Consider the following 17666-nt stretch of genomic DNA (forward strand, 5'->3'; position numbering starts at 1 on the left):
GAACTTTCTTAAAAAGAGTTCTGGTTTCTCATGTAAAAAATCAAAACAAAATTAGGACCATGAATCAATGCAATTGGATTAGTTTCCAGTCAAAGTTCCCTTGGTTCCGAAATTTTAATGACATTCAAAACTTTTAATTTCCAAACTTTTATTTTCCAAACTTTAATGACATTCGAAACTTTGCTGTTGACAATTCAGAGTATATATTTGCACATTAGGGGGTGGGTAAATTTCATAGTAACTTTGCAGTGGGCCATATAATTTAGCTAGGATGAAAGTGAAAACATCATTTGATGCTTTTTTTTATGCTCATTCAGAATCCATATAAAATACCTTTGGGCCCCTTTAAAGGCTCAAGATGCAATTAGCCCCAGAAGTAATTATTGAATTATGAAAGAGCATAAAAAAGGAATCAAACAACATTTTCACTTTCATCTTAGCTAAATTATAGTGCCACCTAAAAATTTACTGAAAAGTTTACCACCTAAAAGTATATTTTCAAAATGCCCTGACAAGGATAGACTGGGTGTAAAAGGTTGGAGTTGTTCTGTGCTGTAAGATGGTTTGGGATAGCTGCTCTGCCATAAGCTCCTATTCCTATCCCTAATAGGGAAATCCTGCTTGTATGACCTCATAGTGTTATCAGGGTAGACCCTTCACAAGTTTTCCAAGTTTATCAAAACTGTCACTACTAACAACACTGCAGGGTGAACTTGAGGAGTGACTCTCCATAAGGGAATTATAACATTGTAAACAACATATTGTTTGCTGTGGATTCTGAGTAATGGATAATTCTTCTGGGTTTGATCTGTTTTGGTGGGCTTTCTTGGACTGAAAAACATCTTCTTAGCTACATTATCTGTTATGAGCTGATTCCCTATAGTAGCATAATGTTTGTAGGCATAAATATATAATTAGTTGAAGATAATAGGCTTGAGATTGCTTGTGCAGGATTTTTGCTCTTATTGATGAAAGAGCATCATCAGGTGTGGAAAACCATGATGTGACCAAGATTGGCCCAAGATTACACAAAGTCTCTATTCATGCTGGAGGTCCCAGGAACTTCTTATTGTCTGGTATTAAGCTGGCTCAAGCCCTTCATGTAGAGTTGGGAAGATGTGTTAGTCCCAATTCTGTACTGGTTCTGGAACCATTGCTTTTCCTGAGATTATAAAGATTTCAAGGATTTAAAGAATATGAAAATAGCAACTTTCAATGTTAAAGGACAAATATCATATCAACATTTTGACTGATGAATCCAAAAACTTTAAACTTGACTAATTAGGAGTTTCAAAAACCCATATCCCTAGGATAGGAAATATGAAATTAGACAATTATAATTTATTTACTCAGGCAGAAAGGATAGGGTGCATAGGAGAGGAGTAGGGCTCATTATGAATAAGGAAGCTGATATCTCTTGTTAAGGTTTGGAAGATAATATTACAATGCTAGTGGCTATTTCTATGACTAAAAAGTGCAGAGCATCAGTTATAGTAGTTTATGCCCCCGGAGAACCGACTGATAACTGCAGTAGTAACTCAGATGAATTTTACTTGCTGCTACAGAAACAAACAGGCAGTACCCAGGTAGAAATATGACATTGTTATGAGAGGATTTTAATGCCCAGGTCAGTAAAATTAGGGATATATGGTATCATAGCATAGGTAAATTTGGTTCTAGGTATTTAACCCCCCCCCCCGTGTTTACACCCTGGAAAATACCCTCTCCCCCCATGGAAAATAAGGCTTTCCAAATTTGATAGTTTTATTTGAGCTTTTTTTTCCATAGGGGGAAGGAATTTTGGTAATTGTGTATTGTATGCCCCTCACTCAGGTTTATACTGTGTAAAATTCAAGAACAAACCAGTTTCCTTCAGCTTAGCATGAGACAAGACAAAGACAAGTGACAGAATAGATGGAATATTCTTAGTTCATATTTATTTGCACAAGTACTGGAATTTTTATGGAGAGATTTTTATCAGAAAATAAATTTCAAAAACAAGTTTTTTCAACTGAAAGTAAGGAGCAACACCAAAACTTAAAACAAACAGAAATTATTATGTGTATGAAAGGGTTGCCTTCTCCTCAAGACCTCTCTCTTTACGCTAAAGTGTTTTTTTTTAGAATTTGAAAACAAAGCTTATTATTCTAAATAAGTGGCCATAGTGTTTCAGGAATCATTCTTAAAGAATTAGGACAAAAAGTTAAAACTTAAGTGTAAATAGCAAGGTCTTGTGGAAGGGGTAACTACTTTCATATACATAATTGTTTGTTTTAAGTTTTGATGTTGCCCCTTACTTTCATTTGAAAAAAACTTGTTGTTTTTTTTTTAATTTAATTTCTGATCATTTTTTAAATAATATAGGGAAATCCAGCTTTTTCTCCATGAAAAATTCCAGCACTTGTGTCACTTGCTTTTTTTTATTTAAGCTCTGATCATTTTTAAATACTACCGGGAAATCTGGCCCTCTCTCCATAAAAAATTCTGGTTCTTGTGTGCTATATGCCACTCACTCAAGTTTATAAACTGTAAAACTCAAGAACAAAATCGTTTCTTTGTTACTTTAGAAACAAATTTGGGCTATATGTTTGCACATTAGGGGGAGGGTAAAGTGTAGCAGGTCTGCATGTAAAATATGTTAGATACAATTATTCTGCATGTTATGAGGTAAGAATTGTTTTCTGACTTCAAACTGTCAAAATACTTTACCCCCCAAATACTGTACCACACAAATACTTTGTGTGTTATAAGAGGGAAATTTTTAGAAATAGATCTGCTGTACAAATGATGGTAGCAGTGCAGGTTATCCCCTCTTCTGATCTGAATGCTAAAATGATAAAACTATTATTTCATTACATTCAAAACATTTTTTATTGATTAAATTTTCAGAGAACATCTATGACACTACCTTCCCCCTAATACCTGCTTATCCTTAGACTATTCACAAATGTTGCTGATTTGTTTTTCATACTGACTTGAAATGGTATTATAAACAGTTTTGATGAAAAATAAGTAAAAACAGAACAATGCAAATGAGCAAACTTTTGGATATAGGCAGGAAGAGGGGAAAGGGGGGTTTAAATTGAAAAAAAAAAAACTGTAAAAAATCTACAGAGCATTTGTCCATTCGGCCTAAAATTATTTTGAAAAAGTTATATACAGCATAAAGTACAGGATGGTTTTTGAAAAAGTATGTCTTTTTATACACATCTTAATGGAAGTACAAATAATGATTTCCAGAAAAAAGTTGACTCAGCTCAAAAGTTTAATTGGATTTATATTAACTTTTGTATGGCATTTGACTAGGTTTCAATGCATCTGCTGTTGAAAAAAAATTACTAAAATTATTGGATTTTATTGGATGTAAAACTCTTGCTTGAATTATGGATTACCAAATAGATAGGCTGCAGAAAGCTAAGAATGGCGAGATGCTATCTGAGGAGTGTAATGGTTTGAGTGGAATCCTGCAGACTAGGTGCTTGGCTCCACTTTTGTTCTCTCTATTTATTAATGATTTGCCTCTGGCAATCTAACATAGCACAACTAAAATGTTTGGAGATGGTATAAAGCCTGATTGTGGTAATTCGTTCCCGTTGATGTGGTTGTTCTACTGGAAGTCTTAAATGTGCAATGGGTGTACTTCAAATTGGATGTTCATTAACCAGAGGAAATGTCATATGGTGTTATTATTTAGCAAAAACAGTAGCATAATGGTGTTTCATTGGTGATGTTGTGGTATCCATTGTTTATTTCGTCAGGGATCTCAGTATTAGCTGCAAAAGGCAGTTGAAGTTTGATAAACAAGCAGAACAAAAGATTCAGCGACATCAGAAATCCTGGATTTTCTAGCTGAATGCGACCAGAACAACATCCGACTTCCAACTTTTGTCATCACTCATCCTTCCCAAGTCCCACAGGTCCCCGAGAGCAATTTCTCTATCCTGCTAGGAGAAATACGGGATCTGAAGAGCTCTATGTCCGTGGTCAAGCAGTATATGACTGGTGTTAAATTGACTGCCTCCCCAGACATTGGCGCTACAGCAGCAGCAAACAACGAGCAACCGATTTGTACTGTAATCGCCGAAGACGCTCCATGTATGGACCCCCTGACTAGACTACAAACATTTGGTCAACTGCAGTCTGAAGATGGTATACAAGGGGTCAGGCAACTGAGAAATAATAAGCTTCAAGTCAAATTCGGTGACGTTGTAAAAGCCAAAGCTTTTTATAGTGAGGCCCCTAGCGTCCTTTCCGCAAAATTGCCAAGTGGCAGCCAAAACAGCATAAAGTGCAAACTGAGGGAAGAAAAATCGTTTGGCCTAATAAGAGGACTTTCTGTTGATGTGGATGCTAATGAACTGGTAAAGCATAATCCTGGCCTTGTAGAGGACGCTCTCCGCTTTGGACAAAAGCGAAACAGTCAGACTGACTTTCAAAAATAAACTGACCATGAACTTTGCCATGTCTAACGGAATCAAGCTTGGATACGACTTTTTCCGGGTAACGAAGTACAAGGAGGCCCCAAGAAGATTTTTCAGATGTCAAAGCTACAACCATCTCATTGAAAACTGCAAGAACAGTCCCATATGCTCTAGATCTGCTGGACCTCACACTAGTAACAAAGACACGCTATGCAACAAGGAACCCAAATGCGTTTCTTGCGAAGGATCTCATATCTGCTTCAGCCTAACATGCCCTAAATTAAGAGAGATTCTGAAAAACAAGAGTAAACAATGAATAGGTCTCTTAAAGCTCAAGTCTGAACATCAATGGTTGTCGCAATAAAGAAAAGGCCACAGACGATCTTCTCCAGATTTATGACGTAATGTTTATCCAGGAGCATATGATTTCTGGACTGAATTCAAACTTCCTAAACAGATCCCGGTCTCACGATGTCTTCATACATCCCGCAATATCAACGGCAGGGCGTCCGTCCGGAGGCCTGGCAATATACGCTAGGAAGGAACTATTGGCTAAGCCGTCGATTAGAAGCAGTAATCTAGTATGTATCTCTGCTGAGGGAATCGAGTTCATCAATGTATACATGCCCACTAACTACAACAATGCTGTCTCTAACGAAATTCTCAAAAGTAGCAGATGCCCTTGGACGATATTTAGAGTGTATTGAGCGTAGTTGGATTAAGTGGTTAAAATCTGGTAACCTAAACTGTAACCCTACCATGGACCATATACTGTCTGATATCTTTCTAAACTGCCTCCCAGTCTCTTACAATATCTGGCCGAAGTCCCTGGATTTTATGTACACCCATACTAGTGGTCATACGTCAAATATTGACCATGTACTTTCGTCCACATCCATCCCTGGTCTCCGAGTTACAGTGTGTACTGACGATCCGATTAGTGACCATGCCGGAATTTCGTTCCACCTGCGTTCAGCACAGAGCACTAATAGCGTCAGTTCCAGAAGGTGGGTCTACAAGCAAAACTGGCATAAGTGTAATATCGCCCTATATATTGCCAATGTTGCTCCGGTGCTTAGTTGCATAAAAGTTCCGTTTCATCTACTCTGTACTGGGCCTTCCAACATGGCAGCCTCTATTGATTTCAACACTTACTATCATCAAGTTATCCACGCTCTGAAAGCTGCTGAATCGAAAGCGGTTCCTACAAGAAGAGTCAAAATTGGGACAGAGAAACCGATGTGGTCCGAATCCATCGAACTCCAGATGGCTAAACGACGTGCTAAATTGGGGCTAATCCTTTGGATTGCTTGCGGAAGACCGTTACGCGGGACTGTATTCGAGCTGAAACGGAGTACAAAACGTAAATACAAAGCTGAGATGAAAAAATTCCGTATTATCAGGCAACAGTTCACTGAGAACAAGAAATCATGGCGAAGTCTAATTAGACCAGACGACCGTGCACCTAATACTTCCCTGACACTGCATGACTGGCACTCTTACTATACTTCAGTATACGGAGACGAGAATCTTGCCACAACCAACCAGTATGAAAAGGAAGTCACCAGCTGGTTTGCACGCTTCTCGGAACAGCGCTGTGTTGTTCCCATATCCCTGGAAAAGATCAAAATCGCGGTCAAAAAGGCACTTTCCAAAGGAAAAAATGGGACAGATGGCGACGGTCTCACAACAAAACATCTCAAGCACTTACCTGAAAGTTTGTATTCCCGCCTTCAGCTTATCTTCCAGATGTGCATCACCAGTGGTTTTGTACCAAACAGTTTCCTGAAAGGAGTCATCACTTGTATCGCCAAGAAAGGAAAAGATCCCAATGACTGTAAATCTTACAGACCCATAACAGTCTCTTGCATCCTGAGCAAAGTGTTTGAGTATGTGATCTTCTCCGAAATGGATACTGGAGATTTCGGGGATAATCAACTTGGATTCCAGAAAGGTCTCGGTTGTCCAGAGGTTCATCGCCTTATTGCTAACGTACTTCTGGACTCAGAGAGAAACAAGTCGCACCTCTATATGTGTACTATAGATATTTCAAAAGCGTTCGACAGCGTCAACCACATACAAGCAATGAATGCTCTACTGCTGAGTAGTGTAAGTGCGAGCATAGTGAAAACATTGAAATTCTGGTACGAAAATTCAGTAGTTTCTGCCAAATGGAAAGATAGAACATCAGATCCCTCCAAAATCAAAAGAGGCGTGTGGCAAGGGAGCGTTCTTAGTCTTCTCATTTTCAAACATGCGATTTCCAAGATTCTGGACCACATCTCGCCCTCCCTTCTACTTCAGGGTACCGACCTGTCTTACCTTGCATACGCTGACGACGTCCTTCTGCTCAGTAGATCGAAAGCTGACTTACAAGATAACCTGAGTCGACTCCACAGTGACTTTCTTTCTATTGGGCTCTCTATCAATATAGAGAAGTGCGAGTTTTTAACCTTCAACGCACATAAAAGTGAACCTGTGACCCTTGGCAAACATGCAGTCCCTGCAGTGTCTGAGCTACGATATCTGGGTATCATGATTGCAGAAACGATCGGTAAAACCAGGCAATCCATCGTCAAGCAAACAACCACCGCCAATAAACGTGCTTACGGGTCGGGAGTGCCGAATCGCTACTATAATCGCTACTGCTACTATAAGTATGCAAAATTTTTACTGTATATATCCAAGTGATACCGGAATTCTCGACTGGAAAAATATGGACTTCCGGAGCCATCCAAGCAATGGTCGACCATTCGGGACAATTCAGTGTTCAAAGTCAGATTGATGAGACGTCGTTTTTCACCTGCATTTGTTTGAGTTTCGTATCTTTATTTTTATTTTTTTTTGTTGGGCTCCACTACAATCTTTTTGTAGATCGTGGGTAATTAAATTATTATGCATACATACATATATATATATATATATATATATATATATATATATATATATATATATATATATATATATATATATATATATATATATATATATATATATATATATATATATATATATATATATATATATATATATTATATATGTATATATACATATATATATATATTATATATGTATATATATATATATATATATATATATATATATATATATATATATATATATATATATATATATATATATATATATATATATATATATATATATATATATATATATATATATATATATATATATATATATATATATATATATATATATATATATATATATATATATATATATAGATAATTTCGGAGACCACACTGCCTTTCCATGACGATAAATAAAAGTTCAAATAGAGATAAAATCCTTTTAATAGACAGTGATGATAGAAATTCACAAAAATACCAGATATTTCGGTCACATATACAGTGACCGTCATCAGTAGTAAAACTCTGATGACGGTCACTGTATATGTGACCGAAATATCTGGTATTTTTGTGAATTTCTATCATCACTGTCTATTAAAAGGATTTTATCCCTATTTGAACTTTTATTTATATATATATATATATATATATATATATATATATATATATATATATATATATATATATATATATATATATATACTACGAAAACTTTACGAAAAAGAAAGTTTTTATAAAGAAAAGTAAAGGCCATATTAAACTTAATATCAGTAGAAATAGAAGCCTACAATAACTCAAACTCAAAACGACCAGAAATTATTATTAAAGAATAAAAAAGGAAAGGAGAATAATTGATATGGCTGTAACACTGCATATAAATTTATATAAATGTATATATAGTGGGCTGTAATAATGCAAAAGGTAAATATAACATTGGTTTAAGAATGGAAAGAAAGACAAAGAACGAATTTACAACGATTAGCAAGTTAAATTATTTATTCTTAAAGGTGTTTATTCTTTACAGTTCAGGAAAGGTCTGCCCATTTCACGCGAAAACATTGATTGAAAACGAAACTAGCTCTTATCTCGGCTCTCCCCCAAAACATGTAATTAGCCTTTTCAAGTCACAAAGGAACTACAATCTGAGAAAATAAATATCACGACGTGAAGAAAAAATGATAAACCATCCAGTGGCGGATCCAGAGGGGGGGCTCCCCCCCTAACGTAGCCTAAAGTAGTGTAATTTACCTAATTTAACGCAAGTTTGAATTAATCAAACTAGCTCCTAACGTAAGTTTATCGGATCAACCTATTTTGCCCCCCCCCCCCCCCCTAAAAAAATCCTGGATCCGCCCCTGAAACATCACATCTATTCCACCAGTTATTAGAAGAAAAATTTTTTATTTTTTTTCACAAATTTCATCACCCCCCCCCCCCCAATTTTAGAAATACAACGTAGGCCAATCATTTAAGTCAACTGTAAATAAATAAAAGAATAAGTAAAAATTTGTATATAAATTAATTAATAACTGTGAGATGGAACTGTTGCAAACCACTTGGCCGGCTCACCAAGTTGTTTTCTGCTTTCGCAATCACGAATAATACAATTCCGAACCATGTCTCATTGATTGACGTATACATAATAACCTGCTAGAGCATGAAGAAGTGGGAGGAATTTTTTGTTCGCACCGAGAATGAAGAGCCAGAAATCATCTGCGGTAAACTTACTGCTAATTATATATACAGTGGTAAGGAGCAACCCGGCTTAATAGTAATCGAAACTCTAAAGAAAACGGAATTTTGATACCAATAGGTACATCACAAGAATCAGATTTTTATGCTGATTTCAAATATAGAAGTTTCATCGAATTTAGTCTTATCCATCAAAAGTTACGTGCCTGAGAAAATTTGCCTTGTTTTCAAAAAAGGGGGAACCCTCCCCCTAAAAGTCATAGAACCGTAATGAAAATCACACCATCAGATTCAGCGTATCAGACAACCTTACAGTAGAGGTTTCAAGCTCCTATCTGAATAAATTTGGAATTTTTTATTTTTTGCCAGAAGGAAGATCACAGATGCGTGCTTATTTGTTTTGTTTTTTTTTCTTTTTCCCAGGGGTGATCGTATCGACCCAGTGGTCCTAGAATATCGCGGGAGGGCTCATTTGAATGGAAATTAAAAGTTCTAGTGCACTTTTTAAGTGACAAAAAAAAAAGTGGAGGGCAACTAGGTCCCCTCCCACGCTCATTTTTTCCCAAAGTCACCCGATAAAAATTTTGAGATAGCTATTTTGTTCAGTATGGTTGAAAAATATAAAAACTATGACTTTGAGGATGAATTTAATCCCCCACAGTCCCCGGGGAAAGGGCTGCAAGTTATGAACTTTGCCCAATGTTTACATATAGTATTGGTTATTGGGAACTATACAGAAGTTTTCAGGGGGGATTTTTTCTGGTAGTTGGGGGGAGGGCTGGGTCTGGGGTTACATGGGAGTATCTTTTCATGGAGGAAGTTTTCATGTGGGAAGGACATTGCTATGAAGGGGGCACCGGATTTCCCAGCATTATTTAAAAAAACGATCAGAAATTAAATAAAAAAAACAATTTTTTCAACTGAAAGTAAGGAGCAACATCAAAACTTAAAACAAACATAAAATATTACGAATATGATTGGGTTCGCCCCATTGTCAATACCTCGCTCTTTACACTAAAGTTTTTTTTAGTACTTTAATAAGATCTATCTATTCTAATTAACGGCCTTTGTGATTAAGGGGTCATTCTTAAAGAATTGGAACAAAATTTGAACTTTGGCGTAAATAGCGAGGCATTGAACAGGGGGCGAACCCCCTAATATACGTAACAAAAATATACGAATATAGAAGTTCGTTATGTAAGTTATTTCGTAAGTTGCGTATATCTATTACTAATAGAAACGTTCGTAAATAAAATTAAAAAACTTTCGAGAAAGCCATTTAACCAAAAAAAAAAGTAAAATTAATATGAAAATTTTGTTTTTATTATTCATGCGCGGTGAGCCAAAATCAAAACCTGCCTTAATTCAAAAACGTTCAGAAACTAAACAAAAAACAAGTTTTTTAACTGATAATAAGGAGCGAAATTATAACTTAAAACGAACAGAAATTATTCCGTATATGAAAGGGACTGTCCCCTCCTCAATGCCTCGCTCTTTACGCTAAAGTTTGACTCTGTCTCAGAGCTTTATTTTTTAAAACAATAAAAAACTTTAGCGTAAAAAGCGAGGCATTGAGGAGGGGACAGTCCCTTTCATATGCGGAATAATTTCTGTTCGTTTTAAGTTATAATTTCGCTCCTTACTTTCAGTTAAAAAAAACTTGTTTTATTTATTTAACAAGCTTTTAGAGGTAACTCTTGTTTTAGAGAATGTCATTATGAATTTGTAAAATTATATCAGGCAAGTGCTTAGATACTAATAACTTATTTATGTAAAGAAAAACACTTAAATCAATTTGGTTTCAGAATGGTTTAAATAAGATTAATGTGTAATATTTTGTTTCTTGCCTTTTGTTTTATGTATGTTGGAAAGGGATAATAAAGAAATAGTCTTAATTCGAAATTTGATCTAAAGTATTTTATTTCCTCTTTGCAGATCATGGACCATCAGTGGATCATAAAAGCTTTGTAACATGGCCAGTGTTGATGAGCCATTAGCTGTGACTGAATTTATGAATAGTGCTCTTGTGTGTTGGCTTAAAAGTTTCTCCAAGAATGGGAAATCAGAGAAAGAGTTGGATTATCTGGATTTGGCCAATGGCCCATTTTTAGAGGAAATTTTAAACCAAATGTAAGTATTCTTGTGTTTTAAGAAATTATGAAATTTCAAAATTTTTGATGATTAAATAACGTGACGCTTGTGGTATGGAAAAGTGACATTAAAACAAAATTATATAAATTATCCGGTATATGGGGGGGGGGCTGCCATCCACCTCAATTCTTCTTCTGTCACTTTGCTTCATGACAAATTTATTAGTAGTTACTTGTAAAATTTTTGGTTCAAATGTTTTGAAACTCAGCAAAAAAAACGCTCACAATTTCCAACTGACAATATTTGTTGAACTTTAGGATTCTCTCAAGAATTTCTCTTGACTTTCTAAAATCAAAGTTTAATATAAAGAGTGGACAGTTGAAGGGGGATAGTTTGTTCATATGTAAGATAATCTATTGTTTTAAATTTTTACATTGCTTTTTACTTCAGCAGGAACGAACTAGTTTTGTTAAATTTCTGTGTGTTTTTAACACCGTAGTCAGGGTCATCCTAAGGAGCAGGAGCATGGAAGGGCCGTCCCCCCCCTTCAACCCATTGCTGCTAACCCGTAAGTTAAACTTTAATAGGACAATGCTTTAAGGATAAAAGCTTGTGTAGTGTGTTTTCTTTATGCAAGAAATGGGATTTTCCTGAATTTGAGGGAGGCTGCTATCCCCATAAAAAATATAGCCTTTTTACTAAGACTCGAGTTTTTGTCGCAATTTTTTAATATAAATGATGTCAGATTTTCATTAAAATCTAGTGCTTCCGTAGTAAAACCCCTCTCCCCTCCTGTGAACGTATAATTCAAGCTTAGTTCAAATATGAACACTTCTCCAAATGAAGGGAAGTTAGGGGACATTTCCCCTTCTACTCTATATTGCCTTGAAGGACCAGGCGTAAAAAGTTTGAAAATTATGTGCCTTAAATTTCGCTTTTGAGGCTTTAGCTCTACCCCATTCACATAAGTAGATTCACCCTCCCCCTAATACTGACGTTCAATTTGGGATTAAAGCGTAGCACTTATAAATTAGTCATTAGAGACAGTCTCCAACAACAATTGATTTTGTATGGATTGTATTCATGTTTAGAAATAAATATGGGTACTGGTGCTTTATACCTAACACAGTGCTATATACTATCCAAGGAAACCAGACATGGAGACCCGTAAAACGGGTATTTACTATCTAAATTGATCGCAAAGCGTGGTTTCTCATTGAATTTACAACATTTAAACTGTTTTTTTTTTTTGGGGGGGGGGGGAAAGGTACCGAGGTTAGGTTAGGTTACGTACTTAATATATGCTATGCTTTACCAGTGGCGGATCCAGGGGATGGGTGAGGGGGCGCGCTCCCCCCTAAAATAGTCTAAAGTAGTGTAATTTACTTGTTTAACGCAAGTTTGCGTTAATTAAACTTGCTCCTAACGCAAGTTTATCGGATCAACCTATTTTGCACCCCCCTAAAAAAAAATCCTGGATCCGCCCTTGTGTTTTATCCCCCGTCTGTAACCTATCTTAAAAGTTAGGTTACAGACGAATATTGATTAACCATTTCATTATAAAAACCTTACTGTGCCATTATAAAGATCTTACTGCGTTATATTTTGTTTTAACTGTGTGTTTGTTTAATTAAATGGAGAAAGAACTTTATTATTAAGAGTTCTGGTTTCTTGTATAAAAAAATAAAAATAGAACATAATGAATCAATGCAACCGGATTAGTTTCCAGTCGAAGTTCCCTTGGTTCGGAAACTTTAATGACATGAAATGTTAAGCAGAATTACATAAAAGTATAAAAAATTATATAATAGTAAATTATATAATAATAGTATGAAATTATATAATAACATATAGTATGAAATCATACATAAAAGTATGAAAAATTTCGCACTTAGAATCAATATAACCACGCTTTTCTTCAAACATTTATGATCCCTGATAATCTCCCCTTGGTCATAGTTTAGAATGTACTTGATCTTACATCCAATATTCCCTGAAAGTTGCAGTTGGGTCCTTTAAGCTTTTAATTTACATCCTTAGCCACAACTGGGATGTTGTAGGTTTGTGTTTTTGACAAATAGGATACTAATACTGTCTTTTGATATGCATCTTTGACGAGAGTTCCTGAACTTGGGTTTAGACTTCCTTTGGTTTGAAGAATGTTTGACAATAATAATACTACTGATGTCTTACACATTTTGAAGCTCTACCATAGCTCACTTACAGCAAAGCTATTGTAAACAGTTAACTTCTATTTGGCTGCATTTAAAGACCTTGCGGTTTGGCATTATTTGATGCTTTAAGTTAAAAGCATCCAATTTATTTCCTTTTCCACGTCAATGAACTTGATTTCGAGGTTTTTTTTCCTGTCAATTTGGTTCTTTTTTTATATGAGTAAAAGCACAATAGTTTCGTGATTAATGATTGTGTAAATTGGATCATGTATTGACTAGTAGCGTGCGTCGTTGTCATTCACCTTTCAAATCGATGAGGGTATGGATCTATCTCCGTTGTGAACATGCGTTGACATAAAGTTTGAGGACTACAAGGCACTAAATTTTGGTACGAGAACACACAGTTCCACAGGTCCACATGGCACAGGATCAATATTTCATGAAATCCATTTCAAACGGCCGGAAGATCCAATAAATTTGTCTCCAAAGGGATGTGATCCGTACTGTCCCAGGGGAAAATGTCCAAAATTATCCAAATAACCGATTAGCAACAGAGGATTTATAGATACATTTTAATACGATAGAAAGGTGGGCATGTCACACATTGTTGAAGTAAGTCATACAAGAATTTTCGGTTGGTATGATTTGTATAATATAATTGATGAAAACTTCCTGTAAAATTGTAAACACTAGCAATTTGCAATTTTTCTAATTGTCAGTAAAGCACAAATTGAAGGTTAGCGTAAAGAGCAAGGGGCTAGCAACGTCCCTCCTAGTAATTCGGATAGCTCCTGTTCGTTATGTTTTAAAATCGCTCTGGACTTTCTTGCAAGGAAGGTTGTTTTCTCCAGTTGACTTACTCGTCTTCTTTTGTTTTTAGACCTACAAATTAAATTTTGGGAAGAGGGGGTTTGACACACCAACGCAAGGTAGGATAATTGAAGGTTTATCGTAAGCTACGCGCAGATACTAAAATACAAATAAGGGGAACCTATTGCAATAAGGGGAGGGGGTGTTGGGCATGGGCCAAAAGCCTCCCTTGTACAAGTGTTTGGTGTCTCATGTGTGCATACATACAAAGTTATATAGACTGGCTGTCTAAAACGAATAAGGCTCCTTGCAAAATCAAGTTCGAACCATCGGAATTAGAACCAATTAGGTTAGACTATAATGGGGAACGGTAGTCAGCGTGTTTTGAACAAAGAAACTAAACAAAAGACATCAGACGAGACTGTGATCCTCACCAATCTGTAGAGTAAGATCAAAGAATATATATATATATATATATATATATATATATATATATATATATATATATATATATATATATATATATATATATATATATATATATATATATCATATTTGTATTGAACTCGTAACTTTTTTCTAGAGAGAATGTGCTCTGATTTTGGATGGGTGAGGGTTTGTCAGTGAATTTTGCCCATGAGAAGGTTCTAGGCAATATGCTTTGAATTTTTGTCTGGTGGGGGTCGTTAGTATAGGAGATCTACCCTTCCCATGTTTACACATAACGCAGGTTACATCCTCTATCATTACTACTAACAGCTCATTGCAGCACCAAGCCACCTTAGTCCAATACGGCTGCGCAAAATCCTCCTCACAACAACCTATTCAAAAGTTCACTCTACCCTTCCCATTGAAATCTCCTTTCTCCGACCCTCGCCCACACTGTGCGGGGACACCCTGCTTTTCGTTTGGATGCAGAGGCGCCATTTCAGCCAAACCTTAGGGTGGGCAAGCAATCGACATGGGCCCCGAAGCAGGCTTGTATAAAAAAAAAATTCTCTCTAGCTTTATCCGAAAAAAAAAAACATCCTTCCATGGAAGTTACCGTAAAAATTAAGGAAATGTTCTTAATTTCTTTGCCTTTCCTTTTATCGATCGTATACCATCGGTTCGAAAAAAGCAAAATATCTGAAGAAAGTGGGAGCAGAATGTGCGATGTTAAAAAAAACAGCCGTTTGGAAATCTTCTACTTTTCCGAACCTGTAACTTGACGAAAGCCGAACCTCTGAAAAAACTCACGCTTTGACTAAAGTATATTCTGTAGCCGAATTCTTCAGCTCGATGCTTGCAGTAAAGACTTTAGTCCAAGTCGGAGTCACGCTCCGGCTATGACTATGCAAAACTTTGCTCGATCAAGTATATTTACAAAATCAAAAAATACAACAAAATTTTTAAACAGATCAGTGAACACTCAAGGCAACAAAGGGAACCGTCGTGGTTTCATCTTCGCAAAGTCGTCAACAAGCTGGTCGAAATCCAAGTTTTTATTTAAACCCTTCTCTGCAAAGATCAAAAGCAGGTGACTAAGACGATCGTCTCCTGTGGTCGAGCGCAGATAGTTCTTCACTATTTCCAGCCCAGAAAACAAGCGTTCATTGCTGGCTATCGTGACAGGACGTGTGGGAGCAATATGAAGAATTTTGATAATTTCTGAACAGGCCACTGGAAGTGTCTGGATATTATCGATGACGTCCATGAAGTTCTTCGGCTTTGCCTCCTCCTCGAGCAAAAACCGCTTGGCAGTACCAGCTTGGGCCTCAAGAAGAATCTGATCAATGTCCATTTCATAATAAAGTTCAGAGAATTGCTTGAGGAGCCCTGCAAGTGTCAGAGCGCAGTTCAGCTATTTCCTTCCTTGTTGCTTGAATCAAGGTGCGGGACCTAGATATTACCAGACCAACTGCCTGAAGCTGCTCAGAAAGGGAGTTTGTCGTCCTCGGAATTGCTTCTATATAGAGCAACTGGAATATAACTGTGAAAGATTCCATTTTTCTCTGGAGCCCAGCTGCTTCTGCTCGAGCTTCACTATCAGCTCCCTCGCTGACTGCAGACAGTACAGCCAGAACACATTCATATCGGAGACTTATCTTCGATGTTGATTGATACCAGTATGACCATCTTGTCGCAGCACTCCTTTTTAACTCCAGGACTGGCAGTTGAGTAGCCTTTTGGGACTCGACAAAAAGCTGATGTCTGGTGTTGCTGTTGGAAATGAACATGTACAGATTTTGGACTAAACACCTTCAACGCAGTTTGCAATGACCAAATTTAGTCTATGCGCATGGCAATGAATGTATATTGCTTGTGACGCTTTCGCTCTCAGTCGCGCTTGAACACCAGAGAAGGGCCAGCTCATCACGCTTGCTCCGTCGTAGCACTGAGCAACACAATAGTTCCAGTCGAGACCAAGTTTCGCCACTGTGTCGTAAATGAAGCTGGCTAAACTCTTAGCATCCAGGCTTTTCCTATGGTAGCATCCTATTGGTTTTTTTCGTACTTTTCCCTCGTCGAAGTACCTCAGAAGAATGGCGAGCTGTTCTTTCTTCGAATTATCTTTTGTCTCGTCGACAAGAACAGCAAATTATTTGGCACGCTTAACTTCTTGCACTATTGTAGACCGAAACCTAGATCCGATAACTGAAATTAGATCGTTCTGGTATTCGTGGGACGTATAGTGGCCGTATCGTCTTTGTAGCTTGTTGAAAAGCGTGGGAGAATACTCGGCGAGAAGATTGCAAGTTTCGACGAAGTGTCCTTTGTTTGCCAAAGATTCAGTCTCATCGCGGCCGCGAAAGGCTGTACCCAGTCGCCCCAGTAGGGCCGTTACTTTCAGTAAAGCCTTTACGTGTTACCTGTTTTCATTCATCTCCTTATTCCTGTCAGTTGACAAAACAGATGCGATGGGTTGCATCTCCTTGGCTTGTATAGCTTTGAACTTCGTCCTCTAAACTGCAATGTCCCTGTGGCGGTCACTTTTCGCATGCTCTTCTAGAAAGCTTGAGATGTCTTTCCATCTTCTAACACCGGTCTCGATGAAAGGCTTCGCCCCGTATCTCTGTCCGCGAAGGGTTGACGTGCCGCCAAAGTGTCTGCAGCAGAAACAGAAAACCGAATTTTCCTTAACTGAGTACTCAAGCCAAGGATGCTTTCCATAATACGAAATATTAAATTACGTCTTAGCTTGCCGTTTGCTGAAACCTGTGCAGGGTACCGTAGCAGCTGTGGTTGACATGGATGGTCGTGGGAGGAAGAAGAAATATCAGTAGGACCACTTGAACGATGGTGCTCTTCATCTCGAGTCGTGTCTCGTCCAGATTGTGCCTCTTGAGCAGTGAAAGGCGCAGTGTCTCTTTGAGTCGTCTTGTTTTCTACTAGGTCGATCTGACCGACCACCCCGTCCTTCGACGGACCCAACGCGACGGCAATGGATTGTTCGGGTGCTGAGTCAGGCACCTGAAAGATATACCCAAAGGTTAAAAGCCACTCTTGTACTTTGAAGCACTATTAAACTCATTTTCAACATTTAAACAGTTGCTTTTTTTTAGTATGTTAAGTCCAAACTGCGTAGCAGTTTCCGCTTTCGGCACAGCAGTTCGGGGAAAATAGTG

At 37.2% G+C, this 17666-nt stretch overlaps 1 protein-coding gene across 2 annotated transcripts in view; it reads left to right on the plus strand.

Moving 5' to 3' along the window:
- The window catches only part of Girdin (protein girdin), a 245079-nt gene that overhangs the window by 2261 nt on the left and 225152 nt on the right, over positions 1-17666 (plus strand). For both annotated transcript variants that reach the window (XM_089093322.1, XM_089093323.1), the window contains exon 2: positions 10919-11113. In XM_089093322.1, coding sequence (XP_088949448.1) covers positions 10956-11113 — 158 coding nt within the window. In that variant the 5' untranslated portion in view covers positions 10919-10955. The remainder of the gene's footprint in view (positions 1-10918; positions 11114-17666) is intronic.

Source organism: Artemia sp. Qi Xiang Cuo, chromosome 8 (genome assembly GCF_049724085.1).
Source record: "Artemia sp. Qi Xiang Cuo chromosome 8, ASM4972408v1, whole genome shotgun sequence".
Classification (NCBI taxonomy): Eukaryota; Metazoa; Arthropoda; class Branchiopoda; order Anostraca; family Artemiidae; genus Artemia; species Artemia sp. Qi Xiang Cuo.